The sequence below is a fragment of the Pagrus pagrus genome (genome assembly GCF_965226575.1).
Source record: "Pagrus pagrus genome assembly, chromosome: 21".
In the NCBI taxonomy this organism is placed as follows: domain Eukaryota; kingdom Metazoa; phylum Chordata; class Actinopteri; order Spariformes; family Sparidae; genus Pagrus; species Pagrus pagrus.
Window position 1 is genome coordinate 15,865,006 of NC_140208.1, and position 14,260 is coordinate 15,879,265.

Sequence of the window (14,260 nt, forward strand, 5' to 3'; positions counted from 1 at the left end):
TAAATTGCAACTTTTGGCCCTAATTCAAAAAATCGGTAAAAAAAAAAAAGTTATTTGTAACCTCACCATTGATATAATTTGTGCAGTCATTTTATTTTGACGTCACATTCACAATCGTAAATCGCCCGTGCCGACAGCTTTACAAAGGCGTATATACAACCACACGTTTTGAAATAATTTCTCAACATCATTTCACAACGTCAAGTCTTATTGCCTCTTGTCTGGTTTCCATAGACCTGCCCTGTGATACAAGGTACAGTGTGTTCGGGCTAGCAGGATGATTGAAGTGGAGGAGGAAGATGAGGGAGGTCTGTATATGATGGTGGTGGGTCTTGATAGGATGGTGGTTCAGGCTGAAAAAAAAAAGAAGAGGGGACTTAAAAATCAAGATCATCTTTAGCAGAAAAAAAACTTTATACTCCAAGTACAAATCTAAATTACGTCTTCATGATGATATATAGTAAATGTATGCATGTGAACAGCGCTGTACCCTGTATGGAGGAGGTGGGCTGACATTTCCTGAGCGGTACATGGGCGGGTCTCTGTCATTAGGTTGAAAGTATGCTTGATATGTTTCCATTACTTCCTCGTCCTCCCGCTCCCCCTCATATATGGGGATGATGTATACAGACCGAGAGTCAGCGGCCCAGTCTTCTGCTTCTCTGTGCTTCCTTCCAAGATGGCAACAGAAAATCCACAGAGCTAAAGCAACACACAATGCGGGAATCCTGAAATGAAGGACAGTTAACTGAATGAGCTGAAGTATAAAAGTCTGTCACACTCATCTCAACATGCTGAGAACAGATGAAATACTCACACAATCTCAGGATGAAACATATCCACGCCAGTTATATTTTCTCAAACAGGTGTCACAGCTGAGGGAAATGAAAAGAAATGAATGAAGAGAGGGCAGATCTGTTTGCTTTTACTGTTTGTCAGGCAACTTTATGTTTAGTTTTACAATACAGTTCTACACGGAGAGTTCAAAGGTAGCTCTTTATCTTTCCACATCCTTAAATAACACCGGCGTAAACCCAATGTCTTAAGGAAGATATAATTACAGTGGGCAAGCTTTATATCTAATACAGTACATTTTGCTCATCTTCCTCATGCAGAATGACAACCTTGTCTCCATAACACTACAGTTCAAAGTTACAACTGTTGAAATCCAATCGGTGAAAGTAAAAGTAAGCCACAGTGAAAGGCAGTAACGACACAGTTCCTTACCTCGATGTCCAGCTTCAGGCCTCACTGATGGTTTGGATAAACTGTCCCTTACTCAATATAAATTCTCCAAACAAAAAATAAACCTTTCCTTCAGGTACAGGTCATGTAGTGGCGGTTACAGAGTGTGGACTTGCAACAGAAATTTTTATAGCTTCATTGACCCGTTCAAAGTAGCACAACTCACAGTTTACAGTCAGTGACGTAAACCACTTGTTACCCCTCACCGGCAGGCTAAAGGCCGCTGGCTGTTAAAGTGGCTCTTTCTGATTAAGACGCTTTGTTTCAAAGACCAACTAACCCAATTGAAATCAGGTTTCTTACCTTGTTCACCTGTCCTAATGATGTCTCTTTTATATTAATAGACATATCATGTGCAAAATAACCAATCGACCACACATCTGAGCATGTCTGCTTTACAACTGCAGTGCACCACTGACAATCTGACAGCCAGGGTTTCATATGTCACAAACCTGAGGAACCAACCCCATCAACTTGTGCAGTTGGACATTCCACCTCATTATAGGTCATATTGATAACATTTTCATGTGGACAACTAATTTTATAAAAATAATACATCTACAGAGCTTGTAGAAAGGTGCAGAATAAAAGTATCTCCCTTCCTTAAAAACATATCATGATGTGAATTAGTCATTTAAAAATGTCTGTCGGGTCTAAAATTATTCACTAGGTGGCTCACCCCCCCCTCCTAACCTTGAGTCCACTGGTGGTTTTAAATAACAGAAATATGTCATAATAAAGGGCAAATCCCAAACCAGGAAAATAGATAAGAGCAAACACGAGTCCCTGTTGCAGCTTGTTACTTAGGAATGCAGCCGTGGTGTTGTCAAAACATGTTGGAGGTATCTCTGCTGCAGCTGAAGGAGGATTCTTCATCCCAGAAACAAAAATGTACAATTTGAGACTCACATTGTGCCATTCACCATAGATGAAACCGCTCGGCTTTAAGCCACAACACACATCCTTTCAAACGCTTTTATTTATGCTTAACGTTGATCTCAGGCCTGAAAATATTCTCCGTGCTGTACACGCTTCACAGATTCGTCTCACAGTGTTAGTCACCAGAGTCACTCTATGAGGAGTAACATCATCCAGTAACACGCACAGTAATGTCTGTTAGTGTAGAGGAGGAGGTGGAGGTGGAGGAGGTGGTGGTGGCACAATACCAGATGTGCCAGTCTGAGATGGTGGTGGTGGCGGTGGTGGAGGAGGAGGGGGCACAGCTCCAGATCCTAGTGGCGGTGGAGGAGGTGGTGGAGGAGGAGGAGGGGCACCTCCTGCTACAGGAGGTGGAGGAGGTGGTGGAGGAATAGGGGAGCCTCCCGCTACAGGGGGAGGCGGGTACATGCCATTTGATGGAGAGAATGGCGGCGGAGGGGGAGGTGGCGGGATGCATGTGGGTGAGGTCAAGGAGGGCGGAGGGGGGAGGCCAGTGTCCATGGAGGAAGAGGGAGGCGGTGGCGGCGGCGGCGGTGGTGGAGAAGGCATACTGGGGTCCGAATTGGCAGTGGGGGGAGGAGGGGGAGGCAGGCTGTCGTTGGTGGGGTCGGAGACGGTTTGCAAGGTGGGGACTGAAGGCGGAGGCACAGCGATGCCGAAATTGGATCTGTTTGCAGGAGACGAAGAAAATAAAGCTTCAGCTACAGTCATGACATCCTGAGAGTGAAACTGTAGGGTCCTAAAGGAGAAGTTAGCTAACTTAGCTTAGCTTGGTGTGAAGACTAGAAACAAGGGGAAACAACCTGGTGTGTCCAAATGTAACAGAATACACCGACCACCACCTCTAAATGCACTAATTAACAGGCTAAATCTCACTTGTTTCTCGGTTATATGACTATTTTTTGGCGCGGCAGGTCACTTCCTGGAGTCTCTGCTATTTTTCTGGAAACTGGTTAGAACCAAAAAAATCTGTGGCACAGAACTGCCTGTAAAACCACAACATGTAGTTTCTACACTTTGGTTTTTGTGTGGCCTAAACAAAACGGATGTAACACGTTAATTTGCGAGCTTCAGTGGAGCAAGCCGGTGCTAGCAGGCTAGCTGTTTCCACATTCACTATACTCAGCCTACATGAGAGTGGTTTTCTTTTTATCTAACTTTCCTAAAATGTCAAACATTTCCTTTCCAACAAAATCATTATTTCTCACAAAAAGCCAGACAAAAACTAAAGTGAAAAACACAAGTTAAAGAAGATACATTATACCACGTCGTAATCAGTGAGTTTTAGAGGTGCTGGTAGGCTGATATTGTTACAGCTGAACCGAGTCAGGCTAGCTGTTTCCCCTTGTTTCCAGTCTTTATGCTAAGCTAGGCTAACCTGCTGCTGGCTGTATCCTAATATTAAACAGACAAACATGACAGTTGTATAAATCTTTTCATCTAACTCTCTACTATGCCTGTGATATATGTGTCTACTTACACAGGGATGTCGTTGGATGCGGTGCTCTGTATGCTCTCTGTTGTCCCTGCTCTCTTTCTGGGCTGCTGCTCAGTGACCTGTTGGGAGAAAATGAAAGAAGGGAAAGAATGATGGTATAGCACATCTCTGCACTGCAGTCAGGGGGATAGCAATATGCTATAAATCCATAGTCCCTAATGGGAATTAATGAGAAAGTGTATGAACTCAAACTCTGTTTTCAATTTAGTTTGCGATTTACCTGAAAAAAACTGTGTCCAATGGAGTCCAAGATGGAGTACGATATCGACACTCTGTTGTAGCTTTTCTCTGGCTCCTTGCCTGAAGCTGGTGGGGTCAGAGGCTTGGAACGAGTCTTGGGTTTGGGAGTCGTAAAAACACCAATCTCTCTCCTGGCCACCTTCTCGATGTGGATAGCTGCAGCCTGGAGAAGAGAGAGCACAGGGTGTGAACAGCCTCCATCAACAACACACGACAACTCCATTTTCACATCACACATTTTCCCTTGAGAGAGTCTGAAAATGTGATGAGAATGGTTAGGAAACCTGTTACAAACCTTTTTAAAACAAGAATGAAATGAAGTGTGTTCCTCACCAGCGACAGCAGGTTGACCGAGGACTCCATATCTTTGATCTGCATGGCCTGCGTGTCCAGCAGCCTCACCAGGGTGCTGGCCAGACTGTTGATCTGGTATGTGACACTGGCCAGCGACTGGGTAGCCAAAGCTTTGGCCTCTTCAGCAGCCTTGGCCGTGTCCTCTGCCTGCAGGAAGTTATCTTATTTAAATACCATGATAGGTTATACATGTTGTAGTAATGCAGTGATGGAAGACGTACTGAGATCTTTCACCCCATGTAGAAATAGTAAAACCACAGTATACAAATAATATGAATCTTGTTCATGTATTCATGAGCAGACAGGACCGCCTCTTTACGGAGTTCCCTGTGTTGATTTGATAAAGTTGGCAGGGATACCAGAAAAAAATGTGTTTTGTTTCTTTTTAAACATATCTCGAACTTAACAGTTCACAAAGCCAGTGGCGCCCCCCAGGGAAGGCCAGGGGTGACCATGGCCCCCTGGTAAAATAGTTGTCCACCCCACTGGGCCTTCTACGTGAGTCTCCCCTTCACTCATGAATTGCTTGTATCTGATATTTGACAATAGAACCAAATTATTTACTGTAAATCAATGATGAATATAAGATGAAATTAAAAAACGCATAGCCAACCAGTCGCTTTTGACAGTCCGTCGCCTTTTGGTGGCCCCTTCTGCCCCCCCCCATGAAGAACTTCTGGGGCACCCCTGCCTAAAGCTTGTCAGATAATCGTAGGTAAGTTTAAAAAAGTACAATATTTCCCTCTGAAATGTAGTGGGGTAGAAAAATAAAGTAGCATGAAATACAAATACTCAAGTGTAGTACAAGTACCTCAGAATTGCAAGTACAACACAGTAGTTAAATTCCACCACTAAATGCTTCAAATGCTTTTCATGTCTTAAAAGATGTAACTATCATAAAGTCAGTGCTCTCAGAGGACATTGTTGTGGCTGTTCTTTACGAGCATTACTCACCTGAAGGTAATTGTTTTCGCAGTAATCTGCCACTTGGAGGAGGTTTCTCTGGTTATCAACCAGACCCTTCCTGGCAGCCGGCGCCTCTTGAAAAATCTGAGCAATAACTTCAGAAAACTTCTTCTGCTCCGTCATTTCTCCCATCTTGACTGGCTGACAAAAGCCCTTTAAATGTTTCTCAACGCCACCGGAGGAGGATGTAGAAGAAGCCTGGCAGGAGTCAGTCGAGGCGGGGAGGTGTTCGCTCTGCGGTGAAGGCGGAATTCCCGCAGGGTGAAGATTTTCACCGTGTCAGAGCAGCTGGGCTCAGGGCAGGGCTACCTGTAGACACCCGGAGACACCAGGCAACAGGTAACACCTGCCTCTGAGGGCCAGAAGATGTGACGTAGCTATGTATTATTACAGGATACGGTGGTATAAAGATAACAACATATATGATAAAACATAAAATATGATTCCAGGTGTATATCACATGTTATGAGCGGACGTGACAGTTACTTGTAGTATCTGTAAAATCCACTAGAGGTCAGTGCAGTCTAGAGAAAGTGGCTCTCACAGTCTGTGGATTATTAGCTGGTGCTTATTTTACTCGATGATGATGATGATGATGATGATGATGACGCTACAGACAGTATAACCCAAACAGTGGAAAGTTCACTCATAAGTTTTATTATCAGTTTAACTCAGCATCAGCTGGTCTGGATGATGCTGGAACATTGTTATTACAAAATATTCAGCCAAGTCAAAATACATTGTATTGTTCAGGATATCCTGTATAAACAACTTGAATTCCACAACATCCTTGATTCTCTCTCTCTCTCTCTCTCTCTCTCTCTCTCTCTGTGTGTGTGTGTGTGTGTGTGTGTGTGTGTGTGTGTTTACCGTGGCCTGACTCCAGTTTATGAAAGATATTTCTTTTGGCTTGTACTGTATGTTTATGGTTGATGTAAGGTCTAATACAGTGGTGTGTTTAGTGCACATGTTTCACCATGTGTCCGTTCATCAGGACACTTTCAAGCTGTTTGGCCCTCACTTAATCGAGCCATGTGACAAACCACAATAACATTTTATGGCTATATCAGTATATATATATATATATATATATATATATGTAATAAATAACACATCTGTAAAAAGGTCACCTGACTGTTTACATGCTGCAGCTCTACAGAGTTTGGCACACTGAGCTCAGCTATGACTCAATTTGTTTTTTGCAATTATGATATTTTTTTAGATTCTATTCTTATCTAAGATGAGAGCCGACTGAATGACATTCAGCAGCGGGAGCAGGGACACTGCAGTTGATGGTGTCGCAATAAAAATCACTCGATTCTGTTCTTCAGTCATGCTTTTAGCTCTAGGAAAATATGTGTCATTCTGTGAGTCAGTTGGTCAGCTGGTCGGAAATATTTCAACAACTATTTGATGGATTTCCAAGACATTTTGACAGTCATGGTTCCAGGATAAAGAATCCTAATGACTCAGCTGATCCCCTGACTGCAGAGTGCCACCATGACCCTGGTATAGGTTGCTTTGAGTGAAATATCCCAATAGCTATTAAATGGATTGCCATGAAATTTGGGGCGGGCATGTCCACAACTTTGACACCATGACGCCCCCAAGGCCACTTAACAGTAAATTCATTAAGAAAATAAGATGAAAATAAGAAATGCATAGCCAGACAGCCAGTTTCGACCATCCATCAATGCCCCCTCTTCCCCCCTTCTGCCTTTTGGTGGCCACCCCAAGATTTTTAGTGGCCCCTTTTGGTTTTAACTGACTTGTTTTTTAATCTTGCATGTGTTATGAACAGTATTTTTATACCTACCTCTTATGTGATGATGATGATAAACCGAGTTGCACACTGTTTAATCGCCTCAGCTGACTTTCCCTGCGCATTCAGTCACGTTGCAATAAAGCTTTGAGAAAAAAAATCAAAAAAAGAAAAACTTTTCTCTCATGTTTTGCCTTTTTTGGTTAAATTATTCTATTTTCCCTATTCCATAAAACATGCATACCAAATCACTCTCAGCTTAACCTCTAATGATGTGTTCGTGAACACCGAGGACATCATTAGCTAATGTTATTTTAAAAGGATCTGATGATCGTTCCTTTGAGCCGCGGTCTCTTCTGAAAGTAATCCAAACTTCTGTCGTGTTTCATATGATTTATAGTGTTTGCGGTGAGTTTGTTGTTTAACATTATGTGCTGGTATCACTCTGATGTAATTTAAATTACACAGTCATGAGGACCCTTCGCTACTGATAAGAGATTATGGACGACTTTATTACTTTATTGAACAGTTTGTTCCCCTGTGCTCAGCACAATGTGGAGTCATCATTGTAAAATACAAATAATTAAGCTATCATGTAACTTATGCATGAAAAAATGAATTGGCTGAAAATTTAAATCATGCAGATTACAATGATATAGACTGGCGCTTATTTTTGTGCAAACTATACATCTTGTGTGTTGCAATGTGCAGCGATAAACCCTCTCAGTCTCTGACAGTGACAAATAGCTATGATTCTGTCGCCTGCCTATGTTGTTCTGCATGATATAATGCAGCTGGTAATGTATACTCACACAGAGACTAACAAAACTCAACACACTACCCAGACAACAGACATGGCCTAATGATATAACACACAGCAGAGACACCTACTGCAGCCGAGCAGAGGGAGGACACTCTATACTTACCTTCCTGCCCTCTCGCTGACCTCAGACATTATGTCATTTTCTTCCTGAGACTCGAAAGCACAACAAGGTTTTGTAACCCTCAATTACCAGTTCAGTGATTATTCCACACTTACACTGATGCACTTTTTATCCTCTGGAATCTCAGTATTGGAGAGGTTACATTTGCTGGAAGTCTTCATTATTAAACACAGTCAGTGTGTTTATCCTGGACCATCTGAAAAGTTACTTAATCACTGTCTGCTACAGATTAGCTGCAGTGAAATCCAAATCCAACATGCATTTCAGTCAGGAGAGCATGAACAGCACACTGCTGTGTTCTGGTCTTGTTTATAAAGCCAAGCCTTACATGTTTAAAGCAGTCAGAATTGCTAGTTGTGAATCTTGTGGAGACCACTGGTGGGTGATCGCCCTCCCCATCGCATACATGTGGAGTCCCTTCTATTTTATCCGGCACCGACTTTACCCCACGTTATTCTCTCCAACTCAGATTATATATCGGTATCAGATAGATTGTTATCTCTCTAGCAATAGCACATAAAGACACATTATTTTTGACTCTATGAATATCTCACATTTCAGGAGGAGGAGGCAAACCCGCTTCACAGCTTTTCCCTTTGTCTTCACACACAAATCCAAGGTCCAACCTATGCAGTAATTCTTCTTAGCTTAACCTCTGATTAAGTTGATGGTGGGTGGAGCCGTGCTGGGAATTACTTAAGGTCACCAAACAACTAATAACAAGAAGCACTTGGTTGCTACAGGTGGAACAAAATTGGCAGGAGAACGGGGGATTTTCCATAGAAGACATTCTGTCATATCTCAGGAGGTGACATGACAGCACAGGGATGAATAAGAAAATGAATCATGGTTGAATTCATTTAAGCTGCTTCAGGGTCATGGAAATGAAAATCAGAATACAGAATGTGTATGTGCAAACTTGAAGCGTCCAGTGCACATACACTGAAAATGGACTTTACATAGATGTAAGAGACAGCTTGTGTCCAGTAGTTAAATTCCTGAAATTAAAAAATATTTGCGGGATCTTAAACATCCATGTTGACCCACAGAATTTCATTACTAACAATAATTTATCTTTAATACCTTAAATGACAACAACAACATTAATACAGCAGTATATGACATCAGAATGAGTATTTTGAGACCAAGGTATTTTAATAATTCCTCAAAATCCATTGGCCTTGAAGTAATTAAAGATCCCTATCTACCATCTAATCACTTCTAACTGCACAGAGGCATAACTAATGACTCTTTTAGCATAATCACCTTGATATATTAAGGATATTGCAGGAGATATGCATTATGCATTATGAATAATACCTCTTTTAGATTAAGTTATTCGAACTGCGCACTGCAACAGAGTAAACATGTCATCTTGTACCCCACAGTACACAAACACACATGTACTGCACGGCTCCATCCATGTCCAGTGGCGTGCAACATATTGGTGTTTGTGAAGATTGGATGTTCTGGGCCATCACAGCCTTCTCCACACTTCACAGACTTCCATTAAAGGGAAAGCCAGATTCAATTATTGAGTCGGTGACTGCAGGAAAACTACATTGTCGGAACACACACACACACACACACACACACACACACACACACACACACACACACACACACACACACACACACACACACACACACACACACACACACACACACACACACACAGACAGAATAAGGCAGCAGCTAACTGTTTGTGGGCAGTTTTATTGAGCCTGTAAGCTCAGTTTCAAACAGTCTTCAGGCACCTGCTGCCCTTTTCTCAAACTTGCATCAGTTTTTAAGCCTCTGGCTTCAAAAAATAGAATAAGAATCTCATTAGGTACATTTCTTTTTTCATCAAAGATAGATAGATAGATGGATGTGCAAATCGAGGTGTAAAATCATTTGCTTTACTTAGATTGTCACTTGACGCTATCGTGACAGCACGTGTGAAAAGTCAGCAACTTAGATTTACAAGCCCTGATCACTTCATCACAGCGTTCCGTCCATCTCTATCAGCCCAGATAGGATGTACCCCATCAATAAGTAACCGGTCCAGGCTGTTCACATGTTGGACATGTGCCTCAAGTTTCTTAAGACATCAGCATGTGTGTGTAAAACAACCTCGAGATATGTTATCCCTTTTAAGATATCTGATATATGGCTTAATGGATATTCTTCCACTTCTTCCTCTCTTGGGCAGACTGAGGCAGATCTCAGCACAGAGAGCTGTGACTTTAATCCGGTGATCCAAATCTGAACTCATTGTGACCCTGTAGACTCACGTAATTGCTCCCCCTGTCTCATTGTGAGGTGGTAATGACTCCCTGTGCCTTGAACTGACAAACACCACTCAGCTGAGCAGATTCAATCTCACTTCTGATCAAGCTGACGGTTCAGCTTCAATCAGTGGTTTTTAAAGCAATCACATCACAGTCGGTGTTAATTCACTTATTTCTCCTCTCTCGTATCCCTCAACCTTGTGTCTGTTAGGCCAAGTTCTCTTGAGTTTACTTACCTCAAAAGTAAAATGTCGGCATCTTTAAAATGGCATCTTTATCTTTTCCAGAGAGAGACATCTTATCAACAGCAACACTACAATAATATCACCATAAAAAACATTCTGTTTTCGATGTTTCAATTAAGAGACCTTCACTGAATGATACGTATCTACATATTGGACCTAATAAAGCCATAAATATGAATTTACTGTTCACATGTGAATATCAAGGTTCATAGATACTTTGATTGACTCATGACTTTCACTAATCAATACCTGCAGATTGACACGAACCTGGGGAATGAGCTGCAGCCTTGAATTTAACTGTCAGACAACCATGTCTGATTTTCAAACACTAAACCAAACTCTTACAATTGCTATTTTGTTTAGCCATTTAAAGCTGAGGTTGGTAAGATTGTAAGAGCTAGCAAGAGCAAAATACATTTTGAAATAATCCAACCAAAAAATCACACCCACTGCCTTCAGGCCTCTCCCCAAAACACACTGAGTGTGTAGCCCACTGCCTGAGTACAACAACAGCAACTGCCCCGTAGCTCTCGCTGGTTTAGATTTGTGTTAGTTCGCTATGTACAGCTAGCTCTCTTAGCTTTTTTCCTCTAATAAATACATAAATAAACAACTCTGTTTAATGCCACAATCATATAAATACAAGAAAATTGCCATTAGCCGGTTAGCTGCTGTACAACAGACTCAGGGCTGTGTGCGCAGCGCATTGTTGTCGTCGCTAACCATACCAAAAACAAGAGAATTGATTTAATGACTGGGGGCGTTGGAGACTGTTTTAAGCTAGAAAGGTGGCAGGGTCCGCCACACATAAACAAAGTCAAACAGTATGAAATTGTGTTGTCCTTTAAGGTCAGTTTGTTTATTCAGTTTCTTCAGTCTTGTGAAGAAAGAGAGTTTGTTTAGACATAAAAAACACAGTTAATGGAGATCTTTCTCTTCTGATTAAAACGTCATCACCAAAACTACATAGTGCACCTTTAAGAGATTTTCCACAAATATAAAGAAAAAAGAAGCTTCCAGAATAAGATAGCTTGAAGTCATTCAGATTTATGATCGTTTCCTGATGCAATATAAAATCACTCATTTCAACATTATCGTGTTTTATGGCCTCATTCAGTCACTGCTTCAGCGGCTTCACCGAGGAGCTCAAAGACACTCCCTTGTTTTGTTACTGTGCTATCTGTCAGTGTTTTTCCTGTTCAACACAGTTCACCCCTGAGATTTGAGCGCAGTGAGCTGCAGGGAAAGTGCGTGTTTGTTTTCGCCTGTAACGGATTCAGAGAGTGTATTGTGTACGGGTGGTCTCCTAATATGAATTATATTTGCATCTTCTCTTGCAAAACTCAAATAGACATTAACTTAACGTCAGTGAGAAAATATAAACACTTTTGTAATTTTCTTTTGTGGCTTAACAACTTAAAAACTTAAAATATGGTATTACTCAAACATAAATGTTACTGAACATTACAAAAATTGCCAAGAAGAACAAATATATTCAGGTGTTTTATGTGGACTCACGATGGTTTATTTTTTAATTCTTGTTCAAAGTTCAACAAATTCCTGTAATTTGACCGAGTCTCCTGTCAGGGTCAAGTGAATGATCAGCTGGTTGGTAGATATTCAACAGTGTGTGAACATGTAGGTGTGTCAAAGCATAAAATGAATTGCAGGGTAAATGTGACAGTAAACTTTCACTGACTGAATTCACTTATAATGAATGACAACTGTGGCGTTATTGAAATTAAACACATCCCATGGTTACACACAACACGGTGTCAGAGACATCTGTCATACTGGCACCCTAGACACATCTGCTTAATGCCATATCGAAAAACAGTGTGTGACAAGCAGCATAAATTTAAAGCTGCTGTCACTTCCACATGAACAACGGATCAAATAACTGTGCGTAATGTGAAATGGGTTACGAGCCCGCAGAGAATTGTCGTTTGGATCTCCAGTTCCCCTCCTTTGGTTTTACAACATGCAGCATTAATGTTTTGGTTCGCTCTCAAAGCTCTCATCAGCGTCCTTTCCAGCTGCAGAAAGCAGCTGTTTAAAAAAGAAAAAGAAAAAAAGTATAAATCTGCTGTGAGTTAGCAATAAATGGCAGACAGACACGGTTAGCAGCTAGCTGGTGAAGAAAGAGGGAGGATTTAGCAGCTAAAGAGCCGGCCATTTCACTCAGGAGTTGGTGGAGACCAAAACAGAGACATTTATATTCATCAGCTTCAAATGATGTTCTAATATTTCTCTGTGTGTGCTCAAAGTATAAATAAGCTACCATTTGCTAACAAGTTTGCCAGGTTTTAATCCTTAAGAGTTCAGTCCAGGTCGACATGGTGAAGGGGAGCTGATTGGGTTGCACGCTCATTTTTGATGAATATATGTGGTCAGCACTAAAAACAATGACAATTAGTTGTGTTTCCTTGGGCTGCTTCACAATAAAAGTCTACTTATGTCTTGCCAGTTGGATGTCTTTAATGTGCAGCAGCAGAATTGCAGTTTCGACACAACACGAGGAGTGTGAACAGCGAGCATTGAGGCTGTAGTCGATAACATCAAATCGTGCTGGATTACTTGCGTTCATTGTTTTCCTGTGAATCCCTCAGGTGTAGTTAGGCAATCTGACTCTGGCGTGGGAATGGTGGACCCCACCACTAAAAATTAAAGGGGCTGAAGGGAACTTCTGTGTTGTGCTCATTTATGTTAGCAGACTCCATTTCTAAACTAACGTAGAAAAATACAAAAGACACAGAAATCCACGGTCCAGCAGCGTTGAACAACTCACTTGAACATCACCTACAGTCTTGTACAGGCAGACGAGAGAGACGGGAAGGTCTCGTTATTCATGTCACCTTACGTTCTGCTCACACGTGGCCAATAAAAACGTGATCAACGCATGCAAATTGCCACAAATTGCCCCTTTAAACCCACTATAGACCGAATCACAGTGATGTCGTGCTAGCATCAAAAATGGGATTTGATCTCATAATTATCAACGATTTAAAAAATAACTTCAAAACGTCATAATACATCAGTCAGAATGAGTTAATGCAGGTTTGCCTGTGCCAAAAACATCCTTTGTGATTTGCTCAAATCGCTGCAGTCATGTACAGAATGGGCTTTAATATGCCTTCATTAAATCTGCACTGAGCGGCTCTGTGTGCGGTAGCCTCGCTCACTCTGCTCTGAGGATTCCAGATGAATGAGACAGTGTAACAGCTCAATTTGAGATGAAGAGCGACTCAGTAAATTTGGTTTGTTTATTCAGGACTAATTATGGCAAGAAAGTGCCCACGTGTTTCTTCTTCCCTCAAGTGGAGGAAATAAACAGCTCAGTGGAATATTTCCCCGATCACTGTAATGAATACTTTATGGATAAATACATGTGCAGCACACGCTATCAGACGGTGACTGATATAAGCTGCTCTGACAGTTGCTGTGCAACAGCCAATGGAATAAGGCTTACTACATGCTACAGTACGGTGGGACTGTGCACTTTGGATTTTTACTCTCAAGATGCCAAAATTGAAAATCCCTCCCCTGCCTGACAGCTGCGAACGCTCTCGTTCTCAGAAGAGAAACTGCAACTGTCAAAAAAAATCATTTTTGAGGAGTTTCTTGCTGACTTTTTGATCACTGATAGGCTGACCTCATGAGAGAAATTGTAAGAGTTCGATAGACAGACATTTTCTTCCCTCGGATCAGGGAGTGAAAGCTGTGCTGAACTAAACTCAGGTTCTGCATAAAAGAGCCAATTCAACTTGAGCCCCTTTCACTGTTTTTGTGACTCT

At 41.6% G+C, this 14,260-nt stretch overlaps 1 protein-coding gene across 1 annotated transcript; it reads right to left on the reverse strand.

Moving 5' to 3' along the window:
• Positions 1-2,235: 2,235 nt before the first annotated feature.
• abi3b (ABI family, member 3b) lies at positions 2,236-5,489 on the reverse strand. Its single transcript, XM_084341575.1, has 5 exons — positions 5,231-5,489; positions 4,256-4,423; positions 3,903-4,085; positions 3,665-3,741; positions 2,236-2,851 (listed from the first exon to the last, which is right to left on the reverse strand). The coding sequence occupies exons 1-5, from the start codon at positions 5,372-5,374 to the stop codon at positions 2,362-2,364; spliced, it is 1,062 nt and encodes a 353-aa protein (XP_084197701.1). The 5' UTR covers positions 5,375-5,489; the 3' UTR covers positions 2,236-2,361.
• Positions 5,490-14,260: the final 8,771 nt, after the last annotated feature.